The sequence below is a fragment of the Phoca vitulina genome, unplaced genomic scaffold (genome assembly GCF_004348235.1).
Source record: "Phoca vitulina isolate PV1807 unplaced genomic scaffold, GSC_HSeal_1.0 scaffold33, whole genome shotgun sequence".
Taxonomy (NCBI): Eukaryota; Metazoa; Chordata; class Mammalia; order Carnivora; family Phocidae; genus Phoca; species Phoca vitulina.
In genome coordinates this window covers 1,533,563-1,546,386 of record NW_022589736.1, presented here as the reverse complement: position 1 = coordinate 1,546,386, position 12,824 = coordinate 1,533,563, and the positions used below count along the sequence as shown (strand labels likewise).

The following is a 12,824-nucleotide window of genomic DNA, read 5'->3' as shown; positions in this document are numbered from 1 at the left end:
GACATGAAGTCAGGGCTGTCCCTGCGCCATCCCTGGCCCCCAAGCCCCACCTTGCCTCAATCTGCAGGCCCCGCAGCTGTGGGGGTCGCCTACGGTAGGGGTGTGCACGAGAGAGTAACGTGATACTTAAAATACTCTTTTAAAATACGACGAGTTACACGAGGTAACGTCTCCCAACAAAAAATACAAGGACTTGTGCCGTTACTGTTGCGCCGGTCGGTGTACTTGGCGCCGGGTCTCTAGTGACATCACAGGTCCCGGGGCCTGAGGCCCACCACCGCGCACGGGTGACAGCTGGGGCCATCCCGTGTTCACGCCCTGAGGCACCCTCAGCGGACTGGACAGGGGACCCCTCAAGCGGTGGCCGCCCCTGAGATCGGGCAGTGCAACCACGTGGGAGGGCAGCACACCCCACCGCCCCCCTCCCCCCACAGACATCATGCAGGGCAGGCATGTCCCCACCAGCACCCGCTCACCTAAGGAGCTGTAGGACGCGGCCGAGGAGCCCAGCGCTCCGGGCTCCGATCTGAGGGCCGGCGGCTGCTGGGGGGGCGTCATGGCCGAGGAGACGAGTGGCCCCGACAGGGACTGGGAGAGCGAGCTGAGCGGGGAGGTGGACAGCGATGAGGACGAGTGCAGGGATGGGGAGCGGGGCAGGCAGCCCGGGATGCTGACGGGTGCCGAGCCCCCCAGTGACCTCGGACCTGCAGAGAGCGGGGGAGGCCAAGTTAGCGGGCGGGGCGGGGGCAGCGTGACCACCATGCAGGGACACGGCGGCCGCGCCCGGGTCTCTCTGCGGAGACCATGTTGCTGAGACGGAGGTACCCCGAGGGGCCAGGGGCTGAGAACCTGCCCAACCGAGAACCGCCGCAGGGCTCTGAGGAGAAAGCCTGGCCCTGGGAAGAGCCCGCGGTGCGCCCTCCTACCTGTCGGGCCCAGGTCGCCACTGTCATGCTCTTCCAGCTCTCTGTCTAGAGCTGTGAGGCCGACGTCACAGAGATGAAGCTCCAGAGCAGAACCTGGTGAACCAGACGTCATGTCAGCGCGGGGCCACACTGCAGCCTGGCCCCCACTGGGGAGACCCGCCTTCTCCTCCCCCAGACCATGGCGCTAGCACGGTCTCTGGAGCCCTGGTACGCTCTAGGCCCATCTGCTAAAGGATCAGAGGCATCGAACAACGTGGGGCCCCCCACCTCCCAAAGCTTTCCCTCTCCTGCAAGTAGGGGCCTCCCTCCCTTCACCCCCACCCCCTGACAGCAGACCCTGGGGACCCAGCTCAGGCCCACCAGCCCCCAAATCTTCTCAATTCAGCAGCTGCACAGCGGTCGACTCCGGAAGGAGCGGCAGAGGACCCGGCCCTCCGTGTGACTCCCAGGACACCGGCTGGGGCCTGAGCTGCTGCTGTCTCCTGGCCCAGGGTCTGCAGAAGACCCTGCGGCGCTGAAGGCGCAGCACAAGGAGGTCAGCTGCACGCCGCCCTGCCCCCACCATGCACCCTCCCAGGAGCAGGTGGGCCTTTCCCGTGTGGCTGAGCCTTGCCCACCCCCCGCTGCTGCCCGATCAGATGCATCAGGTACCATCTCTGGAGGCCACAGAGCATCCCCCGTCCCCAGGCCCCCAGGACAGACTGCCGTTCCAAAGCCCAGGGGATGCACCGTGGAGGCCCTAGTTGGGCCTGCTCGTTCTGGGTCCGTGAGCCCGGCTTCCGGAGCCTTCTGCCTCTGCCCTACACCCAGCGGACTAGTGTCAAAGTCCCCTGAACTGTGTCTGACAAATGACAGCAAGTCAGAACCACTGGTCATTTCTGACCACGTCCCGCCCTCAGCTGGGCCCAGACTCCTGGCCATGTCGGACACGCCGCTGTGCCAGGGACGTGCTGGGAAGCAGCAGGAGGACCGCGACCACTGCAAACGACTGCATTCGAATCCAGAAGTGAAGGCCGAACCTGCCGGAGGCTGCACAGAAACTACTACCTCTTCAAATGAAAAGCATTTACCGTAATTACTGGGAAAACACGGGGTGGAGAGTCGGGGGGAGACAGACTTCCAAACTACCGGCTGCGGGACACGTGCAGAGCAGACTTGAGGTCCGGCCCCAGTGGGGACCGCAGCGTCCTGGAGGCGGCCCAATGCTGCCTAAGTCCCCAGAGCGCAGGCGCACATCCGCCGTCCTCGGGCCACCAGCTCTGGCGTCTGTGGCAGGTGAAGAGGAGACGTGCTGGCCGGGGCTGGGGGCCCAGGGGGCTGCACCGCCTGGCGAGACCTGTGCACTCCGTCAGTGCCACTGCGCCCGCTCGCAGACGCGGCCAGGAGCACAGAGCGGGGGCACTATGCAGGCACCGCCCCCCACCCCCACCCCGCTTTGGATCCCAGCCCCCAGGAGAATTCGACCAAGGTCAGCCTGCTGCCCCACCCTTCGCCCTGGCCTCGGGCCTGCCCGCTCTAAAGGAAACACCCTTCCAACAAAGGTTTTAGGGGGTCCCGCAGCTCCCATCCAGGAAGGAGGTGAGCATGCCGGGTGGCAGCCGGGCCAGCAGCCCCCCCGCCCCACCCCGTGAAGAGCATAGAAGCCAAGGAGAGCTGAGCATGGACGTGGGGCCTCGGTCCTCTGTGGGGCACAGGGAAAAGGCCCCAAGCCAAGACAGCCAGGGAGGCCGCCGTGGCACCACAACCCCCAGCAGCCCCTGCAACCGAGAGTCGCGGGAGAACGGACAGATGAGTCCCTCAGGGAGACACCGCCCGCCTGGGGCCTGTGCAGCCCCTGCTTCCTGTGGGTTCCCTCAAACCAGGCTTCTCTGGACCCTCCACCTGCTTGCCAGCGAGCTCCTTCCTAACACCCAGCAGCACAGAGGCATTTGCATCCTGGGGCCGCCAAAACCAAGCATGACAGGAGGCGGCTTCCAACAGCGCCCCACAAATCCATTCTCGCTGTCGGGACCTAGAAATCAGTCCAGACCAAGGCCCGCAGGGCCGGCTCCCCCCAGTGGCTCCAGGGGAGGCTCTGGCCTGCTGGTGTTGCTGGCAACCCCTGGCTGTCTTGGGCTGGTGGACACATCACCTCAGCCTTTGCCTCGGCTGTCACACGGCCATCCCTCCGCATGTGGGCCAAACTACCTTCTTATAAAAACACACATCACACTGGGTTAGGACCCATCCGAATGACCTCATTTTACCTTGTTTGCATCTGCAAAGACTGTTTCCAGATAAAATCACGTTCTCAGACAAGAAATCAGAACTGAGACCTACCTTTTGAGGACACATAATTCTACCGGCAATAATGGGAGCCATGAACAGACACCTGCCCAACTACCCTCTTGGGGGCTCTGGTGCTTGAACAGGCATCTCCCGAGTAGACCAAAGGCCCAGAACTCCTGGGACCGCCCCCCCCCCCCCGGACAGAACTGTGAACTGCCCGAAGGGTGCACCTGCTCCTGGGGCAGACACTGCAGATCCTGATGCCTCTCACCCAAGCCCACCCCTCGCTGACCAACCCCCACCCCTTCTTGACATCCTGTCTCCACCTCACTCCAAACTACTGCCAAGCCTTGCCCTCCAGCTTTGTCAGCCTTGTACCCATGCCTCTGTACCCCTTGAAAAGGCAGCATCCCTCTCAACCTTGCCCTCCTACCCTGAGGAGCCTGGGGGGCTTGGTAGCCCCTCCAGTGCCTGCTCCATGCCCAGACACACCCAGCTTCGGCAGCCCTAACCCTCAGATGCCAACGTCCCCCAGTGCACTTTGCCGCCTCCCACCAGGAAGAGGCCCCACTGTGGCATCAGCAGCTTCTCAAACTCTGGGGACACAAGAGCCTCCCTCGCTGGTGCACCAGGGCCCACGCACTCAGTGGGAGCCCAGCAGGAGACCTCAGCCCCTCTATCCTCCCTGAACTTGCACCAGTGAGGGCCCCAAGCTCCAGCTATCTCAGCAGATTGCCCCTCATGCCCCACCAGCACTGTCCCTCAAGTGGCCTTTCTATGATGCCAATCCCGGCACGTCAAGAGTCCTTCCTCCCAGAAAGACCGTGCCCCTGGGCGTGCTGGTGGACACTCGGGCCAGACCCAGCCCCCACTGCGGCTCTTCCTGTCACACAACACTGCTGTAGGCTGCAGCCTGGCAGGCCTTCCATCAGCGCCCCTTGTCCTGTGAGAGCTTCTGCTCAGCCTCACAAACCCTCGTTTTGCACGTCGGCCCAGACTTTGAGGGCACCTGGACCCCGTGCAGACTCACCTGCTGAAAGCAAGCACTGCCCCCCACCATCTGCCCTGCCCCCACCTCTCCACGCTCTGCGCTGTGGCCACAAGGATGGAGGCCCAAACCCACCCTTCCTGTGCTGGCCTAGGGTCTCAAGCCTCTGTCCTGCACATGCAGGTCAGCCAGGCCTGATGATGCGGACTTAACCTTCAGCACCAGGTCAGGCATGGTATGCTTTAAACCGACATTCCTAGAAACACTTTCTGAATAACAAAAGCACAAATGAACTGACAGATGGGGGAGAAGAAGCTGAAGCAGGAACCTTTCCTCACCTGGAAAAGATTTATCTTTTCACGGTCCCCCACCCCCACCCCCACCCCATGACTCAGCAGAGATGCCCCCCTCCCCCAGCCTCAGGCACAGAGGGGACACAGAGGGGCCGGCCCGCCCATGACAGCGCAGCCAGCGCGCAGGGGCACACTGGCTGCTCGTCTCAGGGGAAGACCCTTGCCTCCTCCACCTCACTGCTCTGAGTCAGACCCAGGTGCTCCGGGATATTCTCTAAAAGGAAGAACGAACTTTTAAGAAGACTTGAACACTCAAAATCTAGAGCCAAATTACGAAAGCTGTGCCATCTGACCCAGAACCCTTGTCTTGCCCAACTACCAGGAACCGCCCAGATGTTCATGAGAAATTAGTGGAGAGCTGCTGAGTAATTGCCCTGGCAATCCCCAGATCCTGACGTGACACAGCACATTCAAGAGGCAACGCGGTCCTTCGGGGTCAAAGGACACACAGGAACAATGCGCACAGTGCATAGAATTAAAGACCAGCACAGGGCAGCCCTGATACCCGGGATGCTCCCCCGCCAGGGCCGGATGCCCCCCCAGCAGACGGTCCTCCCCTAATACAGGATGGAGAAGCAGCCAGCAAACCCACTCACCCACCCGCCTGAATTTCCAACAGTGCAGGCGACGATCCCCGGCAGGACAAGGCAGGAACCACGTCCTCGCCGGGGAGCAAAAGATGCACCTCTCCCCCTGGAGAAGCCCCGCGGATCGCGCCCACGCAGGGAACCAGCGGGCGCCTCTGCAGAGCAGGTTTCCAAAAAGGGTATGTTTGCATTCACATCCCTGCACAGCCTCCAAGGAACCTGGTACTGACCCCTGGCTGTCACACCTGGCCCGGCACACAGGCAACTACAACGGGTATGAGCAGCACCTGGAGATGAGAGGAAGTGCACCTGGGGAGGAGGAAGGTCGGGGGAGAGGAGACACTCTTCACCTGGTGGGGGGGCGTGGGTGCAGGGGGGTGGTGCACCCGGGGAGGAGGCACACCGGGGAGGTGGAAGGAGCAGGGAGGTGAGAGATGCGCCTCACCTGGGGGCATGGCGCACCTGGGGAGGAAGCGCAACCGGGGAGGGGGGTTTGCGCTCCTGGCAGGGAGGCGCGTCGAGAGGGGGTTGGCTCTCACCTCGCCGGGGGTGCACAGCCAGTTCCGCATAACGACGACCCACACCCAGACGGCGAGGGGCTGACGATGCTGACTCACCGTCCACCGCGCCGCCGCCGCCGCCGCCGCCGCCGATTCAAACGCAGCCCGCGCCCCGCCCGCCCCGCGTCGGCCCCGCCCCCGGTGACGCAAATTAGACCCGCCCGCCCACCCGTGCCAGCCCCGCCCCCGACTGACGCAACCCTTCGATCGGCCCCGCGCCAGCCCCGCCCCGAGTGACGTAACCCTGAGACCGGCACCACCCACGCCGTGCCGGCCCCGTCCCCGAACGTCGAGACCCTCCGACTCGCCCCGCGCCAGCCCCGCCCCCGCCGCACCTGTCCCGGGGCCGCGGGCAGGTGCGCGTGGGGGAGCCCAGCCAGCCCGAGTCCTCCGAGCCCCCAATCCCTCGCCGCACCTGGGACCCGGGCGGGGTGTGTGGGACCCGGGCGGGGCGCGCACCTCCTGACATAGGCACCTGCCCCTCCGGCCTCTCGGCGCCTCGAAGCAGCGTGCCCAAAGCCCAGGTGCACGCAGGGGCTTCGCTCGGCAGGGCCGCTTTTGTTAAGGGAAACGGTCTTCGCTCGGGGCGGACCAGCTCAGGTGTAAACGCGCACACCAGGGAGCGCGCCCACCAGGGAGCACGCTGTGGCCCGGGGCCAGGCCGGGGTCAGAATGAACACGACCTGGCCCTGCCCCTGCCCTCGAGGTCACTGCGAGCCCGCAGCCCCACAGCCAGGCCCTCCGGCCCCTCCATAGTCCGTCTGGTGTCGGGATGAAGGCTCTCCCGCCCTTTACTCCCAGCCACTTCCGGCAATGAGCTCCGCAGACGACTATTTCAGATGGTCACTATTTTAATCTGGAACCTGCTCACATGAAGTGTAAGGCAAAGGAAACGAAATCTATCAAATGACCCCGAAATTATTCCACTAAATCCATTAACTACACAATTAGTCTATTTATTTTAGAGTTTACTCCTTCTCTGTAGGCAGTGCACTGGTAAGGACAGAACCAGAGCCACACTATCCTATGTGAGGAGAAATCAGCCGGTCTACATCTGCCAGCCTCAGGAGGTAGGGCAGGCTCTTTCCAGCCCTCCTAAGCAGCAGAAAGGCGGCTGGCTAGGGCCCTCCTAGGGCCAGAGGGCAGCCCTGGGCAGTCCTAACTGGGCCCGTATTACTGGGGTATGACAACACGTGATCTCGGGAGAGAACAGGAGAGTCCCACCGATGGCGGCAGCTCATGATTTTAACAGCAACAAAAATGTACTATCTGTAAACAAGCAAGGTTGATCCCGAAAAGACATTAACCTCTTCACTCTGGGTAACTGGTTCACAGAACATTTAGGTAAAGGAAAGAAGGACCTGCAAAATGCTCAGTGACACACGCAAACAGGCTGAGGACCCCCTACTGGAAGGATGACAGCTGGGGACACTGAAAATATACGGATCTGATCTGGAGCTGCCACACCTGCCTCGAGGCCGCTTTCAAAGCACAGGTGCACCCAGCTCTATCCCTTCCTCGGGGAACAAAGCTGAGTATGGCCTCAGCTGATTAGGGCAGGGAGTGTCTTGCCTAATGACTTTTCTAGGATGCACCAATTTTACTATTACTATCTTTAAACTGGGGAAAATAAGCTTAATTTTTAAAAACTCTGCATAAAACCCAAAACAATAAAATCAAACATGCCGTTCATACCAATGGCTTTCCGGCTCCTGTCCAGGTGCAAACACACCTGCCCCGTGTGCTTTAACCACACGAGTAGGGCAGCCAAGCGCTGGACTCTAACATTCTCTAGGGCAGCTGCTGAGAGACACACCATACGGACTGCGCTTCCTGAATAACCAACCACTCAACCCCCGAGTGTGGAGGGGACCTGCTCAGTGGCCAGACAGCTCGGGGCTGCCTTCCCGCGGCGCCTTTTGGCCGGATGTGTGAACACTGGCACGGCTGGCCTCCGGGTGCGAGTCAGGGCTGAGTTCTCGATCCCACTGGCCACATCGAGTCCACATACAACCAGAGACCTCTGTGGTTCAAGAGGGACACCTCGCTCAACCCCAATTCCAGGTCCAGCTCCAATGCTCGTGCGTGTGTTGGTGCTTCAAAGAACACACACACACAATCTACCCATGAAGGAGGTAAGACTTGAACAAACGCCCCTGGCCTAAGGCAGAGCCGGGACAGCGGCGGGCCGTCTTCACGCCCACGTGGACAGGATTTCCACAAAAGCCCAGAGCACGGAAGCGGGGGTCACAAGCTTGTGCCCGGCAAGGAAAGAAAGGGCTCGGAAAAAACCAGTAGGGGGAGGGGGTGGCTGCATCAAGGGTGCCCTCTCTTCCCCCAGCGTCCCTTCCCGGGGCGGGGGGGGGGGGGGGGGGGGCGGGGCCAGCTCGATTCTACAGGGTTCTTCGGCAGAGAAAACAGCTCCACAGCAGAGCCCGAGCGGGAACACCAGGGCTGTGGGGGAAGACACACCCGGCCACAGAAGGTCCCCGGGCTTCTAGAAGAGTAACCTTTGAAGAACCTCTTCAGAATGAGCACAGGGGCTCTGGGAAGGCCAGCCTGCGGCGGGAACGTGGAGAATGTCCCAGGAGTCAGCCGTGACACCGGGGCAGGATTGCACACACCTGCCAGGCGTCCCTCACGTCAGCAGGAGGGACCACAGTGGCTCTCGGCCCCTTTGAAGTCCAGGACTTGCCATCTACAGGGCCGCTGGAAAGACACCCTCTCCTCCCTGACCTGGGCCAGCGCCATCTGCACCTGCATCTCAGCTACGGGCCCCGAGGCTGGCGGTGTGACCGGGGTGCATGAGTTGCAGGGGGTGGAAAACAACGTGCACACACTCCTTGGCCATCAGCCACGGACGTTTATCTCTGGGTAGGAACAAACCATCTCGGGGCTGGCCACCCGGTGCCCTGACACAGGTACACAGGGGCCTTCCCGGTCCCCCCCCCCAGTCCCCAGGAGAGAAGGCGGAAAAGAAGGGGTGTGCTCCAGGGCCCCGGGCGCAAGGACGGACCGCGCTGGAGCTGACTGGGCCGGGCCTCTCATTGGAGCGGCTTCCCTGTCCTGCCCATGGCCACACCGTCCCGGCCCACCCTGGGACCGACAACACCGAAAGAGCCACAAACAGAGCCCTTGCCAAGTCTCCCTCTACCAAGGACAGAGATTCGGGCTCAGGTCAGCCCGGCAACACGAGCCCTCCGCAGCTGCGGCCACATGTGGGACCACCCAGACATGGGCCGGGGGCCTGCACAGCCCAGCAAGGTCATCCCCTCCAGCTCCACGCCCCTCCCCTCACCCGGTGCTTTCAGCACAACCCCCCCCTCCGTCCAGGCTGCAATCACGTGGGTCATCAGTCCCCAAACCCTCGAGGACTCCCAGCAGTTAAGGGCCCTTCAGTGAGGCACGGCCTCTGGCTGCCCTCATCCCCACGCCCCTCCACTCTCATCTTAGGGCCAGGTGGCTGCTGCCGGGGGTGGGGGTGGGGTTCCCAGATCACAGGTGGCTTTCCTACAAGGAGCATTGTGCCCCGTGTCCTGAAATAGATACAACTTAGGTGCGAGGAGAAGTCGGGAGACGAGGGGGAAGTTTTAGACCTACCTGGGGGGGGGCTCGGCAGCACCGCCAAGGGGCTCAAGCGGGTGGGCGCGGGCCGGGAGGGAGGGCAGGGCGGTCGGGGAGGAGCTGCCGGAGCCGGCGCTGGACGCCACGCTGGAACCCACGCTGTGGGCGAGCGGGTGAGCCACTGCGGACACTGACAGGTGGTTCTGCACAAAGACACACAGACAAGGTGAGCAGATGCGTGCGGAGAACAGCAACGTGACAGCTCGGTGACGGAGGCCACGGCTGGGGGGGGGGACACGGATGGGACGGTTGGCTAACTTCTTTCCGCTAAGCAAAATATAAAGAAGTTGGACTCTTCCAAACATTCCAGAGGAGCTTTAAATGCCTAGTTGGGGGGCGCCTGGGTGGCTCAGTCGGTTAAGCGGCTGCCTTCAGCTCAGGTCATGATCCCAGGGTCCTGGGATCAAGCCCCATGTCGGGCTCCCTGCTCAGCAGGGAGCCTGCTTCTCCCTCTCCCTCTGCCTGCCTCTCTGCTTACTTGTGCTGTCAAATAAATAAAATCTTAAAAAATAAATAAATGCCTAGTTGGTTACGATAACCAGGACAGAGTCACTAGCTGCTGCTCACCCAGAGACAGACACAAATGCATTTAGAAAGGGTCCTATTTAGTGAGCTTTTCTGCAGAAATGGTTTTCAAGAGCAGACACATGGTGGTAAACAAAAAATCCACCAAAAGGCATCAGCAGAGAATCAACACGGCTTCTGAGAACAAAAAAATGATCTCGTTACCTGAGAAAGGTAAAAAGCATGGGGCAATGCCCATGATTTTTATTTGGTAACTAACAGATCAGAACCAGCACGCTCCTGGAGGGTGGCCGGCAGTGTGGACGGCACACTAATGACCCACAGGATGGGCTGCAAGCCAGGGCTCGGGGATCGGCGCGCCCCAGTCACCGTGCAGGCGGGGACCAGAAGCCACACTGGAGGGAAATGTGTGGCATCTGGTTTTTGCTTCAAAACGAGACAGAAGTTAGCTTTGTGCAGGGGATACGAGACCATCCGAGGAGGGGAGGGCTTCACTAGTTTGTCGGCTTAAGTGAAATTTTCTACAGTAACAATGGTAATAAAAGAATACGTTTCATGAGAGGAGAGACATCTCACACAGAATAGTTTCTCCGAGTCAGTGTTTCCTCCTGGACTGCTGGCTGTGCTCAAGAGGGGCCCCCGGTGCAGACATCAGCCACGAGCGTCAGGGACGCTGCGACAGACCGCCACCGTTCTACGTGAACCCGAACCGCACAAGTCTGGAGAGCGAGGTCCCCCCGGCGCTCCCTGGGCTCAGGCTCAGAGGTGGGCCCCCCGCCTCCACACTGCAGGCCGCCTGCTCCATCCCCCAACGCCGTCCCTCCTCCAGGCTGCGTGCGTCCCCAGCTGCGGCAGGAAGGTGGTGCAGGCACCCCACAGTCTGCCCCACACGCTGAGCCAGGCTGGGAGCCCCTGGCCTGAGGCACCTGCTGTGGCTTCATCCACCCAAAAAGCTGTAGTGCAGGGAGACGTGTCCCTCTAAGACATCAGGTGACACTTTATCCTGAAACCTGAGGACACCCTCGCTGGCGTCTCCCTGAGGCTACAGGGAGGGAGGGCCTGGAGCCGGCGGGTAGAGAGGTGCCCAGAAGCAAGGAAGGGGTCTCCAGAGGGCCGCCAGGCTGGCCTCCAGCCACGTGGCCTTTCAAACTGGAGGTCCCAGGGAAATGCTGGGAGCCACTCTGCTGACCTGGGGATCCCCAGGCTGGCTTTGGGACGGGACAGAGGACGTCTCTGGGCGCAGGCAGGCAGGGGACTGAAGATGAGCCTGGCAGATCACTCCTGGCTGCTGGTGTACATGAGGACGCACTGGGCGGTGGCGGGCCAGCGCGACGTACCCGGGGTGGCCCACACACCGACAAAGCCGCCCCTGGGGTGTCTGGGCCTGACAGGTGCATGCGTCCCCCGTGCACCTGCTATGTTGTTGCCAACATGTCAAGCTTCAGGTTCTTAATGAACATCTTACCATTTTAATCTCTTTGAAACATCACAAAATAACTAAGCTGCATTTTTACTTTCAACTCCCTTTCTGATTTCAAAGCTCCTGAGAGGAGACAAGAACCTACACAACTTGTTCCGGACACTCTGGAGAGTCCTCTGGGGGTGGCCTCAGGTGGGCGCCGGGGAAAGCAGGGCAGAGGGGGACCAGGTGCATTGCCCGTGTAGGAATTAGGAATAAAGACCATAGCAGAGACCCGCGGACAGGAGGCAACGTGCCTGCCCAGAGGGGGCATGTTGGCTGCCACACGGCGCCCCCAGGCCTTCAAAGCGCGGGTGGTGAGGGTGGTGACCAGTGCTCTGAGTGCAGAGAGCAGTGGCCAGTGCTGGTGGGGGACCGTGTCCTCATGAAAAGGGGAAATTGCAGACAGACCCGGATGCAGGGGAGAGCACCAGGCAAGACAGAGGGGCCAGTCGGACGACTTCCGGACCGTGAGGGCGTCCGGGGCTGTGGCTGAAGCAGCCCCGTGGGCGGGCTCTGTTCAGGCAGCCCCAGGACACACGGAGATGGGCCATGAAGGGCACCCCTTGCTCCCCACGGGGTTTTGGTTGTTTCCAAAGTGCAACACCAGTGTTTTTTTAACATTGAAACAAAAGACCGTGGAACAGGCCAGTTTAAGAAGAAGGTGAGTGGAAACACAATGACGCCCCAAACAGACAACGGCCGGATGGCTCTGGGTCAGAGGGAAGGCGTGTGAGCCCCAGCAGCCCGGGCTGCCCCCCTGCCGTACCTGCTTGCTGTCCTGCTCGCTGGGCCGGTGGCTGCCCTCAGCAGGGGACTCTCTCCGCTTTGCCTGCAACAGAAGAAAGCAGCGGTAGACTCCAAACACACAGACGCCTACGCTTTGCGAGCGAGCGAGAAGATGCGGAGTCCAGAAGTGTCGGAAAACAGCAAAGGTGTTCAAGTCACTACCCTCCGTCAGGTCTGACTCTGTCTCTCACACCTGCTCGCTGACCTCTGACCTCTGGGCCGCGTGAGGGAGGGTGGGAGCTCTGCGCTGTGCCCACCGCCCCCCAAGCCTGAAGCAAAGGGTTATTCCGTCGAAAAGTGCTGAACGCCGGGTGGGGGAGGGGGGGTAAGCTTCCTTTGTGAAGGCACGCCCTCCCCTCCCCCATACCTGGGAGCACTCCCTCGCCAGCACTGTGTCCGCGGGACAGACCTCACTAAGTAACCCTGACCTCACCTTACTTTACCTCATACGTTTACCGTCCCAGTTTACCACCCTGGAAACAGAAACCCCTTTTCTTTCATCTTGCCACTTCTGCACGATTTACTGCTCTTTGTTAAAAGGGTATTAAGCTGCCAGGTCCAATTGCTTCTCTATGAAGCCTCACAAACGGGTAAGTAATAACCCTTTCCTCCTGTTTATCTTTTGTCAGTTTAATCTGCAAGGGCCCCAGTGCTGAACCTAAGAGAGTAGTGGAAAATGTTTTTTTCTCCCCTACACATATACAAATCCTGATTCTGACAAGCCACCTGCCAGGAACACTGTGCC

The 12,824-nt window shown here is 61.0% G+C and overlaps 1 protein-coding gene across 3 annotated transcripts in view; it reads right to left on the bottom strand.

Moving 5' to 3' along the window:
- UNKL (unk like zinc finger) overlaps positions 1–12,824 on the bottom strand; it is a 34,325-nt gene that overhangs the window by 3,352 nt on the left and 18,149 nt on the right. The window contains exons 9-13 of one of the 3 annotated variants that reach the window (XM_032425710.1): positions 12,060–12,122; positions 9,300–9,449; positions 3,892–3,907; positions 927–1,019; positions 477–704 (exon numbers count right to left, since the gene is read on the bottom strand). In XM_032425710.1, coding sequence (XP_032281601.1) covers positions 477–704; positions 927–1,019; positions 3,892–3,907; positions 9,300–9,449; positions 12,060–12,122 — 550 coding nt within the window. Of the gene's footprint in view, positions 1–476; positions 705–926; positions 1,020–3,891; positions 3,908–5,135; positions 5,620–9,299; positions 9,450–12,059; positions 12,123–12,824 lie in introns of those variants that run through there. The other 2 variants (XM_032425711.1, XM_032425709.1) reach the window with 2 other exon arrangements.